At 37.7% G+C, this 18116-nt stretch overlaps 1 protein-coding gene across 2 annotated transcripts; it reads right to left on the bottom strand.

Moving 5' to 3' along the window:
• Positions 1 to 8282: 8282 nt before the first annotated feature.
• Positions 8283 to 17737, bottom strand: LOC121807947 (putative late blight resistance protein homolog R1A-10). 2 transcript variants are annotated; one of them, XM_042208282.1, is made up of 5 exons: positions 16896 to 17737; positions 14117 to 14216; positions 13443 to 13932; positions 9255 to 11508; positions 8283 to 8528 (listed from the first exon to the last, which is right to left on the bottom strand). In XM_042208282.1, the coding sequence occupies exons 1-4, from the start codon at positions 17575 to 17577 to the stop codon at positions 9283 to 9285; spliced, it is 3498 nt and encodes a 1165-aa protein (XP_042064216.1). In that variant the 5' UTR covers positions 17578 to 17737; the 3' UTR covers positions 8283 to 8528; positions 9255 to 9282. The 2 variants fall into 2 exon arrangements, with proteins under 2 accessions (XP_042064216.1, XP_042064217.1); XM_042208283.1 differs by lacking the exon at positions 8283 to 8528 and having other exon boundaries at positions 9266 to 9404; positions 10163 to 11508.
• Positions 17738 to 18116: the final 379 nt, after the last annotated feature.

Below are 18116 nucleotides of genomic sequence, written 5' to 3'. Positions count from 1 at the left end.
CGCTCTATAGAGAAAGCTAGGAATTCTCTACAAAGCTTTACGTATTTTCTCTCTAATGTTACGATATCTCCCATCTCCCACAATGGAGAATAAATAACCATTATATAGACAAAGAGTCATTGGGGTTTCATGATTGTTGGGCTTATGGACTAATTATAATTGTAGCCCAACTATAATTATTTAATCCATATTAATCTAATCTAGCCCATATCCTTTCAATCTCCCACTTGGACTAGCATTAGATATAATACGCAGTTCCAACTTTGTACCCTTGAGCGGATCCAAATACACTTATAGTGTGACCCTTTAGGCCCTCATTATCGACGACGATCTAATCGAAGTCTGCACAAAACTCCTAGACTGCGTTGGCAGCGTAGCTCGATATATGAAGGACGTTTACGTGAATTCGGTAAACAAGCCTTTACACAAAGTTTATAGTAACATCCTTTCATTCACGAACCACCCGATTGAGCCTAAGATTTGTCATGTGTCATCCAAATAGCTCAACCACTTTATCTCATCTTTATTAAATGACCCATTCGATCATATTCAATTACTTTAATTGAATATGTCTTTGCATTGGCCAATGACTTAATGGTCAAGTAATATAGAGAATTTGAGTGTTCTCTCGAAATTCTAATCGAGGAATGAATCTCATTCTTGGCTCAACTACCATTTCCATTTATCTTATGATGTACCCTAACAGTAGGGTATACCAATACTCTACAAAGTATACCATGTGTCCATCACGAGTATCTAATATCTCATAGTTGTGAGAACAACTACATTCTCGAAGAATGTGATGCAAACCCCATGCTAACCTATAACATATCACCAATATCCCATTCTTGATGATCATTGGTTAGGGCTATTTTAGAATTATACTATATCATTAATGTCTCACACCATTAACGACAGTCACAATTCAAGGGAACAAATATTTAGAATAAAATCAAACATTTAAAACAATTATTCCAATAAGTCCACAAAACCCATAGGAAATAAAATTTTCATATAATGTGATCAAGTAATATTGTCTCAACACAAAATGTTTCTAAGACATATAAAACTGTAACTCCCACTGATTCAAAGCCATCTACCAACATGCATAACACCTAAGCTCTCAAAGTGCTTGTTGTGTTTGCTATACATAACGGTTTGGTGAAAGGATCAGCCAAGTTATCATCAGTGGGTACTCTTTCTAATTTTATGTCGCCTCTTTCAATTATTTCTCTGATCAGATGATATCTTCTGGGAACATGCTTGTTCCTGTTCGTAGCTCTGGGTTCTTTTGCTTGCGCAACAGCACCAGTGTTGTCACAATACAAAGGTATTGCACTATTGGCACTCGGAATGACACCCAGTTCTTTAACGAACTCTAACAAAGCAACAGCTTCTTTGGCAGCTTCAGATGCAGCAATATACTCGGCTTCGGTGGTGGAATCGGCAGTTGTACCTTGTTTGGAACTATTCCAACTCACTGCTCCACCATTGAGGACAAAAACATATCCAGACTGAGACTTATAGTCGTTATGGTCTGTTTGGAAACTAGCATCAGTGTACCCAGTAACTGATAACTCTGGTTGTCCACCATAGACTAAGAAATATTCTTTAGTCCTTCTAAGGTACTTAAGAATAGTCTTAACGGTTTTCCAATGTTCCTCACCGGGATTTTGCTGAAATCTGCCTGTCATGCTAAGCGCATAGGCCACATCTGGCCTAGTAGAAATCATGGCATACATAATAGATCCTATAGCCGAAGCATACGGGATCCTTTTCATGTTGTCTCTTTCTTTGTCATTAGAAGGACAATCCTTCTTTGACAATACAATGCCATGTCCCATAGGAAGAAAACCTTTCTTAGAATTCTCCATTGAGAAGCGCCTTAGCAACTTGTCTACGTAAGTGGATTGTGATAATCCCAACATCCTATTCGGTCTATCTCGATAGATCTTGATTCCAAGGATGTAGGAAGCATCACCCAGATCCTTCATCATAAAGGAACTAGACAACCATTCTTTCACAGATTGCATCATGGAACGATCGCTTCCCATAATCAAGATGTCATCAACATATATGATAAGGAAGACAACGTTACCATTCTCGCGTTTACTATAAACACATGGGTCCTCTTTGCTTCTGACAAAACCAAACGATTTGATTGTTCTGTCAAAACAAATATTCCAACTCCTCGAAGCTTGCTTAAGTCCATAGATGGACTTCTTTAGCTTGCACACTGCATTCGACCTTTCTTTCGATACAAAACCTTCTGGCTGTGTCATATAGACATCGCCTTCTAATTCTCCATTGAGAAATGCGGTTTTGACATCCATTTGCCAAATGTCGAAATTGTAGTATGCAGCAATTGCAAGTAATATCCTAATGGACTTGATCTTAGCAACTGGCGAAAACGTTTCATCATAGTCAATGCCTTCGCGCTGACTATAACCCTTTGCCACTAACCTAGCCTTGTAGGTTTGTACTTTGCCATTTGCATCTCTCTTCTTTTTGAAGATCCATTTGCAACCTATGGGGTAAACCCCATCTGGCAAGTCAACTAGTTCCCAGACTAAGTTGAAGTACATCGAGTCCATTTCAGATATCAAGGCTTCAAGCCACTTCTCTCGATCGGTGTCCGACACCGCCTCGGTATAGGTCTTAGGCTCATCATCATCTAAATCAACTTCATCATCTTGGTTCTCAACCATTAGATTCAGTCTCTCTGGTGCACGACGAATCCTTCTAGACCTATTGAGTTGGTTTTCTTCTGGCTCGGGCTGTTCATTCTGATTGTGAGTAGGCCCAGGAATATCACTATGATCTTCTTGAGGTAGAGGTGATGCAACTATTGTATCATCTTGTATTTGATGCATCTCATTGTCTTGAGGAGGTTCTTCGAGAGTCCCTCTAAGGTCTCCTCTAATAGTATTTTCCCCTCCCAATAGATCTTCAAAAACTCCCACTGAGTTATTGTTCAAACCATTTGACAATACATCATCCTCATTGTTAACTTGTGGTTCTTGAATTTCTTCAAGATCTACTTCAAGATCTACTGTATTTTGACCTTGTTCCTTGCAGACATAACTGTCTTCAAGGAACGTCACATTCCTTGATGTTATCACCTTGTGATTTTCAGGACAATAGAAATCGTATCCCCTAGTTTGTTTAGGATATCCCACAAAGTAACACTTCTCACTTTTAGATTCCAACTTATTAGTCATTTGTTTCTTAACAAAAGCTGGACAACCCAAGGTCCGCATATAGTTAAGACAGGGTTTTTGCCATACCATAACTCATATGGTGTTTTCTCAACTGATTTAGATGGAACTCTATTCAGAATGTAAATAGCAGTCAATAAAGCATGACCCCAGAGAAATAAAGGAAGACTAGCTAAACTCATCATGGATCGAACCATATCTAATAATGTTCGGTTTCTCCTTTCAGATACTCCATTCATTTGTGGTGTACCAGGAGGTGTCCAGTCCGACTGAATTCCATGCGATTTCAAGTAATCAAGAAATTCTCGGCTTAAGTATTCCCCTCCTCGATCTGATCGAAGAGTTTTTATACTTTTCCCAAGTTGTTTCTCAACTTCACACTTAAACTCTATAAATTTCTCAAAGGCCTCAGATTTGTGTTTCATAAGATACACATATCCATACCTTGTCAAATCATCAGTGAAAGTAATGAAGTACGAATAACCACCTTTTGCTGGAGTTGGAAACGGTCCGCACACATCTGTGTGGATCAACTCTAGCACATCATTAGCACGCACCCCTTTCCCAGAAAGTGGCTTATTAGTCATCTTTCCTTTGAGACAGAATTCACAAGCACCATATGATTCAAAATCAAATGAATTTAGATAGTCTAACTTTCTCAATCTCGCTGTCCTTTTCTCATTGATATGACCAAGTCTACAATGCCAAAGATAAGTAGCATTATCCGTATTACATAGCTTAAGTCTTTTATTTTGCACATTGAGAATATCCCGTTTGCATTCAAGCATATATAATCCATTCTCTAAAGAGGCATTTCCATAAAACAATCCATTATTAGAAAACGAGCACCTGCTGTTTGCAAAATGGAAGGAAAAACCTTCGATGTCCAACATCGGAATGGAAATAATATTCTTTGAAATAACTGGAACAAAATAACAATTATGTAAATCTAGTCTATGTCCTGAGGGAAGATCTAATCTATAAGTTCCCACGCGTTCGGCAGCAACTTTTGCTCCATTTCCAACACGTAGGTCTACTTCCTCAGGCCTCACTTTCCTGCTGTCAATTAAACCTTGCACATTATTACAAATGTGTGAACCACAAGCGGTATCCAATACCCAGGATTGTGAGTTATTCATAGACATATTTATCTCAATGACAAACATAGCTGAGCTCCCACTCATTGCACCTTGAGCCATGAGTTTTGGGCAGTCTCTCTGCCACTCCGTGAAATTTGACCTAGTCAATTTGTTTGTTTCCAGCATACACTCATAAGATAAGTTTGACATATTATCTGAACAGAAAATAAAACGAAAAGCAAATTAGAAAAGCATACAAAGATCACAATCGCATCACTAATCAAACAAGGGTTTATTGTATTGATTAGCTCCCACTAATTTTAACATATATTATGTCCCCCAAACATAAAATACGAATTTATATCTAATATAAATTTTAGTGGTCGAAGATCCAAGTCTATATTATTGCAGCCTCTGCGAGGGCTGATGACTACAATAATATCACCAGGTAGGCCTCCAAGCCAATTGTAACAACAATTTTACAATTCTTGGTTTATTAATCTAATTAATATACGTCCATAAATTATTCTGGCTGCGAGGGCTACTCAAAATAATTTAAGCAAGTCAACCCCATCACGCGATGCCAACCATGCATCTATGAATGAGCCTAAACCTTGTAGATTTAGAGTAAACGCGGGGGCGTAAAACTCGTGGTCGAAAAGGCTAGGAGCATCAAACAATTGTGATGGACGATGCGTTTATTTCAAAAACAAGACTTATATTTTGTGGGGAAGAGTGTGATACTAGTTTTGTGAATATAATATCCAATATTAAATTTCAAACAATTACTGGGCGCCGCCTACCCAGACATAGTATAACACGGACTACAAATACTGGGCGCCGCCTACCCAGACATAGTATAACACGGACTACGCATACTGGGCGCGGCCTACTCAGATAATAAAACGATCTCTAACTAATATAGTTATAATAAATAAGCATAAATCAAAAAACATGCTTATCACATAGGATATCAAATAATGCTCAACGAATAAAATCAAATTTTATTCCCTAATTAAATGTGGATTTAATTATATTAATTCTAAATTAATATAATTATGCATATTTAATACTAATTCCAAATTAATATTGTGCTGTGGAGTATATATTATCATTTCCAGATGATAACTATGACCCAATTTGTTAATCTAATTAACGAAATTAATTCAATCTATATTAATTCTAAATTAATAAATTTGTAAATCAAGTAATAACTCCAAATCATCATCAAGCACATATATTATTTATTATTCCAAAATAATAATATTAACAAATTCTAGCTCATTAATCCATTAATCCAATTAATAAATTTATCATCTGATCTATATCAATTCCAAACTAATATAAACAGATATTTAATATTAATTCTAAAATAATATTAAAAACATATTTACTATTATCATTCAAAATAATGACAGTAATTAATTTATTGGCTTGATTAATATTATTAATTCTAAATTAATAATGTGATTTACAGTAATCAAAACCACGATTCGGATCCGACCCGGATCTTCAAAACCCGCTAGGCTCTAGGGTTCTAGGAAAAGAACAGACGCCCCCTTCACAACGACCGAATCATCATAATTATTGGAAACGATCAAATCATCGAGGGTGACGAGACGACACTCGGCGTCTCCCACACCAACATATCCAGAAATTCGTTTCCGGCGCCGAGATCTAAATTATTCTTCTTGCAACCCTAGAAACCTGAGCAGGAAGGACTGCCGGAGAAGCCTTCGAGCGGGCAGCGGTCGTGGATGGAGGCGAAGGTGTTGTGGATCTCCCAGTCGTAGTTCTGGCAGAGGAACTGCAGAGGAGGGAGCGGTTGTGCTTCTTGTGGAGTGGACCTCGAGGTCGCAGCTGAAGCAGATCTTGGCCGAATCCGTTGCAGAAATCGCAGAGACGCTCTGTTTGATCTATACAACTCTCAATATCTTCTTCACTCATGGCGTTGTAAAGATCTTATCGCAATTCACGTTTTCTTTAATTTCCCAAATTGTGGAAATCTGATTCCCAATTTTTCAAACAATTCTCGAAATTCAATCTTTGAAATCTGATTTCCCAAGTTTGAAATCTAATTTCCTAAATTGTGGAATTCTGATTCCCATTTGAAATCTGATTTCCCAAGTTTGAAATCTAATTTCTAATCTTTGAAATCTAATTTCTCAGTTTTTGAAACGGTTAAACCTAGTATAAAAGTTTGATTTCCGAAATCGCCACATATAATCAAATTACAAAACAAATTATGAATCGAGCCCCGGGCTCTGATACCACTGTTAGGAATTCTTGTATTCATCTAATGAGCGCAGCGGAAATTGCAGACAAGAATAACAGATCTAGATTCATAATCATATTGCAAGTTGAGCATGTAAAACACAACGAAACTAAATCTTACTTGTTGTGTTTTCTTCTACGATTGTGTCCTGCAAGTTGAATCCACTACTATCGAGGTCCACGTGTATTCTGATCCGATGCAGGAACAATTCCTCGGTACAATCGCTCTATAGAGAAAGCTAGGAATTCTCTACAAAGCTTTACGTATTTTCTCTCTAATGTTACGATATCTCTCATCTCCCACAATGGAGAATAAATAACCATTATATAGACAAAGAGTCATTGGGGTTTCATGATTGTTGGGCTTATGGACTAATTATAATTGTAGCCCAACTATAATTATTTAATCCATATTAATCTAATCTAGCCCATATCCTTTCAGTTGCTGCTATCTCCCCCTCGGCTGGATGCTATTATATATGTTCGCAGCCTCTCTTGGCAGTAGCTTCTCCTCTCTCATCAGGGCAGGCCACCTTTTCTCCATTTCCGGCACGGCTTTCTTGACGGCATCTGCTCGATCACTGCCTCGCTCTTCCTGGCGGTCCATATTCTACGGGCAGCTTTCGCTGCTCTCTTTTCAGCATTCTTCCTGGCGCCCTTATGTCTACCCCACGCCATTCACTCGCCTTCTCCGGCGGTCTTCTTTGTCTTCTCGGGTAACATAAATTTGGAGACGGGTTTTTCGGTCGGATACTTATTCTCCCCCTCGACCGGACAAACCGAGGATTCTTCTGCTGATTTCTTCTCTTGACGGCGGCAGGGCAGCGACGCTCTATCGGTGACCAGCATTGAACTCTTTTCCTTTTGGCGTCTCCATCTCGGTGACTCTTGATTCCTTGGCGTATATTAGCATCCTTTCCTCTTCAATGCAGCATCCTAAAAGTTTGACGAGGTTTTGCAATCACCATAACTTCATTTGTGAACTCTTCAAGACCTTGGTGTGAGGATCTCGACAATCTTTTGACTGCGATTTCTTCTCGGGATGGCATGTTCCCTTGTAACAAAACCAAATCCTCCAATCCCAATTAGCTTTTCCGTGGAGAAATTATTTGTTGTTAGCACAATAGTCTCCATTTTTATCACAGGTAATTCTAGGTCATCACTTTTTCTTCTTACTCTTTAGTCTTTCCATAAAAAAGTACGCCTCCATTGATAAAGGGTGAGATGAGAACATCAGATGCTATTGATATCAGTATTAACTTCATAGGTCTTTTATTCTCCTTCTCATCCTCTAAACCTGTGCTCAAATCTACAGGAAATTCACCTGTGAATGTTATTTCCATCTATAGGAATAAACCTGTGCTCAAATCCTCTGCAGCATGTTTGACAGCATCGGTTCTTCCCTCTGTTCGAAGAAGAATTGTTCAGCTGTTTGCTTTCTCTCCCTCTCGGTTGGACGATTCCTATCTTGTTTGAGGGAGGTTTGGCTCATGCTATGGCTTTGGAGTTGAGTAGAGAGTGGCTGAAAAATTAATTTCTTCGGTGGATAGAAGGCTTGAATTTGGTGATTTTTTTTTTGAGATTTTGGGGTTTAGGATGAACACAGATTCAACTACACATTTTTTTTTTCATAGAGACAGATCGATCCATGCAAGGATCGAACCTGCTCTGATACCATGTTGAAAAGTAAAATGCGGAAAATAAAACTGAATAACTCTTGAAGACTACATTTTTATTGATTTGAATTTGGATTGTTTTGTTGATACATAGTACATCCCTATTTATAGGACTAGAGAAGTAATGTACCTAAGAACTAAACAATTGGAACTATAACACTATTAATGTTATATTCCTTGAAACTCTAAAGTGACTTTTTCCAATATTCTTGAGACTCCACACTTTCTTTTCCCAATATACTTGGGACACCAAAAGTGATCTTTCCAACCAGATGTCTTGGCTTCAATAAGAATTCAAATTTGTTAACAGTTTTATCATTAAACATCAACTTTGATGATTAGCATGGCTAGTACACCACCTTTATGCCAAACAAGATTTGTCTATTATATACACTGGACAAATAATATTTTCTCAATTCATGATACATAAGCATTTCTAAAACAAAAATTAAAATGCTTTAGATGTTACTCCCTCCGTCCCCGAATAAGAGTCGCTAATTTCTTTTTTGGGCCGTCCCCCATTAAGAGTCACTCTTTATTTTTACCATAAATGGTAGTAGGTCCCACATTCCACTAACTCACTCCACTCACATTTTATTATAAAACCAATATAAAAAAAGTGGGTCCCACATTCCACTAACTTTTTCAACCAACTTTTATTTATATTTCTTAAAACTCGTGCCCGGTCAAATAACGACTCCTATTAGGGGACGGAGGGAGTAGTAATATAAGCTAAAACAAAATTATATGTTGTTTCCAACCAAAATGAGTCATAATGGTGCTGTTATGATTTTCTCTAAAACAAAAATTTAATTTATACCTTGATAGATTGTAACATTAAAATTATTTAGAGCGATTAGTGCTAATGATCAAAGGTCTTATATCTGCTTCTATTATGACTGCAATTTTTAAATTTATTGTCATACGAAAAGAAGTTCTTTTGACTGCAATCCAACAATTAAAGTAGACCATGAAGTATAATTCCAATACAAAATCAATGAGCTAACCTTTCATCAGTTGGCACGGTCGTCGTTTTTATTTTTCATCATACCACGAACATTGAATACGAACTTCAAGACTTTTCATCTTTCTTATCTCCCAATTTTCTTCCTTCATTTTCTTGGCCCAGTTCACAGCTAGAGGGTGGCTATCAATTACTTCCAACATTTGAACATTGTCAATCAAAGAAGAAGGCAATTGTTCTAGATTGTAACAGTGTTTGATGCTTATATGCTGAAGGAAGTAGGCACTTGGAAATATGATATTCCATTGAACTAGATCAGTATCTTCAATTGAAAGGAACTTTAGTTTTGGGAATTCGGTATAACCGATTTCCCAGAATGGTCCTTGAAAAGCATGGCATTGCAACTTCAACACCTTGAGATTTGGCAAACTACCAATTATATTCATGTACTTCCAAGGATATCCAAGACCACTTAGACACAACTTTTTTAGGCTCAACGGAAGCATAGAATAAGGAGCGGGAGGGGAAATGAAGTCTGGCCCTAGCTCAGGATTCACAACGACGCATTTAAGTGATTCTAGTTTACCTAGATTTGCAATAAAATTCAAGTTGTGAAATGGATTGCTCTCCTCATCCGGTTCCAACTCAATTTGAATGCCTAATTTTTTCACATTAGGTATTCTTTTCAAAATCTCCTTTTCACAATTATGAACACTAACATCCAAGAGTGATGAGAGGTTAGGCAAAAGGGCTCCACAACTAGGGTTAGAGAGCTTACTTCCTGAGACCTCAAGATGTTTTAGTTCCTTCATATCCCATATTTCATTTGGCAAATATGAAGAACTTTTTGAGTTTTTGATACTCAAATATTTCCTAACAATCAAGAATTGAAGACTCCAAAGTTTGGAAATGGAAGGTGGGAGATTCCCATCACAAGTGAGGGCAATGTACCTTAGATGGATTTGCTTCACTACTTCATCTGGAAAATCGTATAGACGGATTCCAAGAGCTTCAATAATCGTCAACAATCTTGAACCAAAACACAATGGAACAGGATATGGATGAGGCGGACCAGTGCATAGCAAAGCGCGTGAAGCAGAAGCAGAAGCAGAAGCCACTGTGTTATATACATCTTTGATTCCCAATAAAATGCTTTTGCGGATGCATAATCTGCGTTGGTCATTTAAACTTTTCGTTGATTTATCAAGGTAATTATCCATGGCATGGAAAAACTTGCTTTCCCTAGCAATATTGCAAGATAGATGCCAATAGACAGAATGGAGATTACAACTCTTATTACTTTCCAAATCCGACCCCTTCTTTACCATAACCATACTGCTCTGATCAAGCTCCTTCAAGCAGTTTGATGCAAAATCTTTTGTAGTTTGCGAAAAAATTGGTTCAATAAATCCGTCTGCAAACCACAATTTCATGAGTGTGGAAGTAGGGATCTCATGATTACGCGGAAAAACTCCCATATAAAGAAAGCACACTTTTAGTTGTTGAGGTAAAGCCTCATAACTTGGAAGCAACCCTTTTGAAATTTCAATTTGTGCATTCATTACATTCTGATTATTTTTCTCCGCGACCTTGTTCCACTGCTCTAGGGTTTTCTCAGATTTTGATAGAAAATCAGCAACTGCGAGAATAAGAAGAGGAAGACCTTCACAATTCTCTGCAATCTTCTTTCCTATCTTTTCAAGTTGAGAAGGGCATCGCTCCTCAACAAACACCTTCTCACGAAGAAGATCCCAACTTTCTTCTTTATTCAATAACCGCAGTTTGTAAGCCATATCACACGGCCCAAAAAACCCTACTTTGAGCATCCTAGTTGTAACCACGAGTTCACCCTTGATGTTCGGAATGGACTTTTTCAAGAAATGGACAGGCTCTTGTCTCCATAGATCGTCTAATACAATGAGACATTTCTTATCGGATAATTGCGCGCACAAATTCTTGACTAATTTTTCACCCTCTTTTATTAATCTTCTATCTATGTGTGGATAAATTTGATGTAGAATATCAACCAAAATCTCTTTTGATTGATACTTCTGACCTATATTAATCCACACATGGTGATCGAAACTACCCAAAATTGAGGAATCTTCAAAAATATTCCTGATAAGAGTAGTTTTGCCAATTCCAGCCATTCCATAGATTGCCATGATTCCCATTGGGGAAAAAAATCTTTTTGGATAAAGATTTCTCTTAACTCTATTGATCAAAATGGATACATCAAAGAGAAAATCGCACTCTCTTACATTTTCCTCATGCAAACCTTTCTTGATTTCACTTGCCTGACAATATAGTTTATAAAATTATGTTCAATATAAAATGAGAAATTTTTTAGATACTAAAATGACATTATTAAAAATATAATTGGTGTTATTAATATTAGGTGAAGTTTTTTTGTTGTTGCAAGTCCTACTAATATTACAAGTACTATTAGTTAAGTTTAAGACTAGTTCTGCTTATGTAATTCAAATCCGTGTTTTAAGTGATCGTCAATAAACAAAATTAAATGTTTTATGTATAATAACTTCCAAGAAAAAATTCGAATAACATATATAGTAAATTATTGAAAATGATCATGATGGAAATCAATAATTCAATATATGACTTATATAAAAGTTGAATAAATATCCAACCCGAAAATATGATGCTCTATTTTTAGACAACAGACGCACACACATATCATATGTAACACACGTGCACACATATATAGCGCTGATTGGAATTAAAAAAATATATATAGAAAAATTGATCAGAAAATTATGAACTTTTACAAAATCAGCTATTTTCACCATCTTTAAAACTGGTTTAAAAAGTTGCCAATTTTTTCGAATTGTGCAAATTTTCCACGCGTAATTGTAGTAATATCTTCAAATCTTAAACTTGAAATTGATGTGTTTTATGGAATGATTTAAGTTTAATTTGATCGCTATCATTTTGTTTACAAGTATAATAAAATTAATTATAGTATGTTATTAATATTAGAGCAACTCACGATCGAACCGACCAATTTTATTGGTTCAAAAACGACCGAATCAAGCATTCGTTCATAGCTAACAAGTCGACCTAATCGATTTGATCCTATTTTTAACAGTACACTAATTTCATCAATTATTTTCATGCGAAGGCCCTACAAGATCAATTTTATATAGTATTTTATTAATTTTGTCTATAAATTGATGTATATCGGGGTAAATACATAACTCATAAAATATGTATCACCTTTGTTTCATATTAGTACAAAAGGTTTGAAGTTGACATAAATCATACAAAAAGTTTCTTTCGTGTTTCAATTTAGTACATTATGTTATATGTGTTTAAACGGCGTTAATTCTTTGTCTATGTGCAGTACAAAATGTCATCATTGTTTCATACAAAATGTATTACATTTGTTTCATATTAGTACAAAAAGTTTGAAGTTGACATAAAGCATACAAAAAGTTTTTTGATTGTTTTATATTGGTACAAAATTTTTATCATTGTTTCATGGTTTATATGTCATATAAGTAAAAGTTAACAACTTTTAAACACATATACGGAATGTATTAAATTGAAACACGAAAGAAACTTTTTGTATGATTTATGTCAACTTCAAACTTTTTGTACTAATATGAAACAAATGTAATACGTTTTGTATGAGTTTTGTATTTACACCAAATTAGCCTAGGAGATTATGTTGACTCTATAAAGTAATAAAAAATTACTCAAAATCCACTATATTGATTGTCGTGTTATGTACACGTAATCCGCGGCTAGCTTGTTCCACAAGCAAGATAAAATAAATAAATCAATATTCTACCAAAATAAATATCTTCATACCAAAATTAATAGTCTATAAATGATCCATCTATCCCATAAAAGTATATGTATTTTCTTTTTTCGTCTGTTCCATAAAAATATCAGAATTTCAATTTTTGGAAAGTTATCCCCAATTCATTACTCACATACACTAATTTATTTACTGCTTATATCATTATGGTCCACCATTATAGCTCATTAAACACTAATAATAATATGTATTCCAATATCCATTAATAATATTTTAACTATTCTTCCTATCTCTCTTACTTAACCCAATATTAAATTTTCGTGTTATTTCAATCACTCAATTTATAGAACAAGGGGAGTATCTTCTAGCAAAATTAATATTCTCATAACTTAATAGCAAGAATAAAAAGAAGCAAGAAAAGATAAATAAACGGTGAGAAATGTTGATTACCTCCAATATCTCATCATCAACCTTGAAAATGGGATCATCTTTATCTGCGGCTAACTTGTTCCACAAGTTAAGCGACTTCTCCGATCTCAGCAGCGCCACCATAACCTTGGCCACGACAATCCGGTACCCTCTACAATTATCCGCAATCTTCTTCCCGGCCTCCTCAAACGCAGTCGTCACCACCCACCCGCGGCTCTCAATTAACCCCTTAATGCACCTCCAGCTGATCGCCTCATTCAAAACCACAGGAATTTCAAATCGAAAAAAACTATCATCAAATTCGGCAACTTCAACCACGCCCGTCGTCACGAGCACTATGCTCCCGTTGTTCTGCTCCGGCAGCCACCTCCTCAGCCGCGCCAAAACCTCGGTATCCCTCACATCGTCTAAAGCAATGATGTATCTCCTCCCTTTCAGGCTCGCGGCGAGATGTTGCCCTAATTCCACTTCTGAAACCAGATTTTTTTGCTCGGTACTACTCAATCCGTCCCTGAAATGTATAAAACATTTGGTTAGCTATGAGTTTTAAAGCATATTTTATAAATTAAGAGAAATAGATATAAAAAGTTTTCAAAGATTAGTGATGAATGAGCCCCACCTCGTTAAAGAGAAAAGAATTTCCAAAATTATAATGTTCATAATTTGAGACAGAATTTCAAAAATAGAGTTCATACTTTTCAGCGACGGAAGTAGTACAATTTATTTGAGCGATGATGTTTACAAGGACTTGTTTGAGTTGATATGTTGCGCCAATCTTCACCCTCGCACCGCACACTATAAAAAAACTTAATTATTAAGGATACAAAATCGAGACACAATTATTTGCGTTCAAAAATTTTAAAAAATAAAAACAATTGAGGACGCAAAAGAAAGCGTTCCATCTGCGTCCTCTAATTTTAGTTGAAACATGATACGGATGTTTGTTGGAGGGGAGAGGTTTGGCCAAAATAATAGGGAAGTGGTTAGAGGGGAAATCCCAATATTATCTCGCCTGATTAGTTAGTTCAATTTCAGAGATTTTATTGTTATTTTGAATTATTGTAGATTTGTTTAGCCGCCTATATAAGGCAAGTCAGTAGTAGTAGCTGATCATCTTAGAGAGATCATTTATATTGGACGACTTGGTCGTAGGCCTCTGCGGAGGATTGTTATTTCTTTACATTCCCTTCAATCAAAGTAATCGTTCATCTCTTTCTCTGCATTTACAAATTATTAGTCTGATTAGTGAGCATAATTTGTGCTCCCTGCCTCCTTTCCGCCTTTCACTCCTAATAATTGGTGCGGTGAACGATGGTGAACTCTCGTGCGGACACGCGACTGGATGAATTGGAGAAGGCGACGTATGATTTGCAGCAGGGTAGACTCTTGTTGGACGCGGCAGTGAAGGAACTGAATGCTCAGTTTCGCCGCACTGATGACCAGGTAACAGCGATTCGAACCGAACTGACCGCCATGCTTCAGGAGATGCGCACGGGTTTCGCTTCGCTGAAACTCAAGGACACTTCCAACCCCGACGACTGATCCACCTCACCGAATCAGGGGTCAAAGACGACAACCGCCGGTGGTACTTCGACGTCACCCATGCCCACCTTCGATGGCTCGGACGCCCTCGCTTAGCTTGCACGGGCGGAGCAATACTTCTTGATCTCGGGAACCGCCTCCGAGGACCTGGTGGGCGTCGCAATGGTGGCTTTGGCAGGCGCTGCCCTCCCTTGGTACCAGTTGTTGCGACTGCGAGTTCCGGATTTGACGTGGGCTCGGTTTGCAAGGGAGTTGATGAAACGCTTTGGCGGCAATGGGGCGTTGAATGTATATGAAGCATTCGCCGCAGTACCATCTCCTCCCCGTCCACCTACACTAGCAAAGGTAACAACTTCGATGTTGTCCTCTAGTCCGCCTACAACAGCCAAGGAGAATACTCTACACGCCATCCAACAGCCCCTACCTATACAACAAATGTGCACACCCTTGACAGTACAACAACCCATTCCACCTCCAGTTTTGGTGCCTCCACCATCTCCTCCCAGTCCACTTACACCAGCAACTCCACCTACACTAGCACTAGTGACAGCACCGTTGTTGTCCACCTTACATTTTGCAGTTTCAATCTCCGTTCTCGTCCTTGCGGCGATGTTTAGTTTCCGCTGCCCACCAGTCCACACCTATGGCGGTTTCCTTTCCAGGATCTCTATTTTCATTGGCAGACGCTCCATTCTCCTATCTGGTCATGCTGGGATTCCTACATATAGTTGGCAATCTTCTATGGTTCGATGCTCTGGCTACTACTCGAAAGCATGAGTTTGAACCTCCACCGGTCAGAGTGATGTATTTTGAATTTTAACATAGCCTTGAGGACAAGGCTGTTTCGAGAGTGAGGTAGTTGATATGGATGTTTGTTGGAGGGGAGAGGTTTGGCCGGAATAATAGGGAAGTGGTTAGAGGGGAAATCCTAATATCATCTCGCCTGATTAGTTAGTTCAATTTCAGAGATTTTATTGTTATTTTGAATTATTTTAGATTTGTTTAGCCGCCTATATAAGGCAGGTCAGTAGGAGTAGCTGATCATCTTAGAGAGATCATTTATATTGGACGACTTGGTCGTAGGCCTCTGCGGAGGATTGTTCTTTCTTTACAATCCCTTCAATCAAAGTAATCGTTCATCTCTTTCTCTGCATTTACAAATTATTAGTCTGATTAGTGAGCATAACTCGTACTCCCTGCCTCGTTTCCACCTTTCACTCGTGCTGCGATGTTTAGTTTCCGCTGCCCACCAATCCACACCTACGGCGATTTCCTTTCCAGGATCTCTATTTTCATTGGCAGGCGCTCCATTCTCCTATCTGGTCATGCTGCGATTCCTACATATAGTTGGCATTCTTCTATGGTTCGATGCTCTGGCTACTACTCGAAAGCATGAGTTTGAACCTCCACCGGTCAGAGTGATGTATTTTGAATTTTAACATAGCCTTGAGGACAAGGCTGTTTCGAGAGTGAGGTAGTTGATACGGATGTTTGTTGGAGGGGAGAGGTTTGGCTAGAATAATAGGGAAGTGGTTAGAGGGGAAATCCCAATATTATCTCGCCTGATTAGTTAGTTCAATTTCTGAGATTTTATTGTTATTTTGAATTATTGTAGATTTGTTTAGCCGCCTATATAAGGCAGGTCAGTTGGAGTAGCTGATCATCTTAGAGAGATCATTTATATTGGACGACTTGGTCGTAGGCCTCTGCGGAGGATTGTTATTTCTTTACATTCCCTTCAATCAAAGTAATCATTCCTCTCTTTCTCTGCATTTACAAATTATTAGTCTGATTAGTGAGCATAACTCGTGCTCCCTGCCTCATTTCCGCCTTTCACTCCTAACAAAACACCACACGCTTTTTTGAAGCGTTTGTGGTATATATTGAAAAATAAATTAATGTCTTTAATTGAATTAAAAAAACATCCTTAACTGGTATTTTTGTCGTAGTGCCAGTAGATCGAGCGTCGTCCTCTTATTCGAGCGATGACATCGAGAAACATTTGTTTGAGTGGATGCGTGTCACCCCCTCTGCATACGGCGTCGTAAACGCCCCTAGCAACGATGGATCTACCGTTGCCGGCTCCACCAAAGAAGACGTAAACGCCGAAGTAGTCCGGCCGCGTGATTCTGAGGAGGTGCTCTTTCATATCGGCGATTGCATCGGACATACCGACCATCTTTACAGCCGAATTCGTAACAATTTCAGCTGAGTTTTCTTCCTCGGAATTAGGGATTTCTAACTCTTCAATGTAGTTCTTCTCCAGTTCCTTTGCTGTTTCGGTGAAGGAAGTGATTTCGTGGTGCAAGTCTATCTTTAACGGAGAGGAAATGTGGTGTTGGATTGAGAGGAAGAGGTTTGAGGTGTGGGATTCGAGGGAGTCTTGTAGTTGGTGAGCAGCTTCTCTGATTTGTGAGTCTAAAGTGTTTAGTTTGTTCCTTTTCTCACTTCCGCAGTTGATGTCAATGGATCGTGTGAGGGATTGTTGGATGGATGTGAGGTGTTTGTGTGCATCTTGTAAGGTTTGTCGAGTGGGAGAGAGGATGGAAATATGAGGAGAGATTAGGAGGTGATGTATGGTTTGTTTGAGAGAAACCACAGCAGGATAAGCCATCTCCTCTTTCTCTTCTGCACTCTGATTAGTAATATTTGACTGAGAGGGAAAAGAAAAGAGAGAAAAAGCAATGAGGTGAAATGGTAAGAGAGGATTGGAGACTTGGGTGGAGATAAGCTATAAAGCATCATACTAATAGATTAGTTTGGATTGTATTACACTCTCTTCGTTCCTCTGGCATTTCTTTAGGATACGAGATTCAAGAAAATTTTGTTAAATATAATAAACGATGAGAGAATAAAATAGAAAATGAAATAAAATATAGAAATTAATAGAAAATAAAATCAAATAAAAGAAAAAAAATAATAGTATGTTGTTTTCTGAGATAATTTACGTTAGACATGGGCATAGGCTTTGAGATAATGAGCACACATCTAGAAACTTAATTGTGGAGGCTATGACACACTTTCGATTTGAAATGGTCAATGTAAAAGATAAAGAACTAGCATAAGAAAAGTACAATCTAGTTACTTAATGAATTAAATATATGGATGCATTGAATTGACTTCTGAAAATAATTTAAAAAATGGATCATCATT

Source organism: Salvia splendens, chromosome 6 (assembly GCF_004379255.2).
Source record: "Salvia splendens isolate huo1 chromosome 6, SspV2, whole genome shotgun sequence".
In the NCBI taxonomy this organism is placed as follows: Eukaryota; Viridiplantae; Streptophyta; class Magnoliopsida; order Lamiales; family Lamiaceae; genus Salvia; species Salvia splendens.
This window is presented reverse-complemented; position numbering and strand designations above follow the sequence as displayed.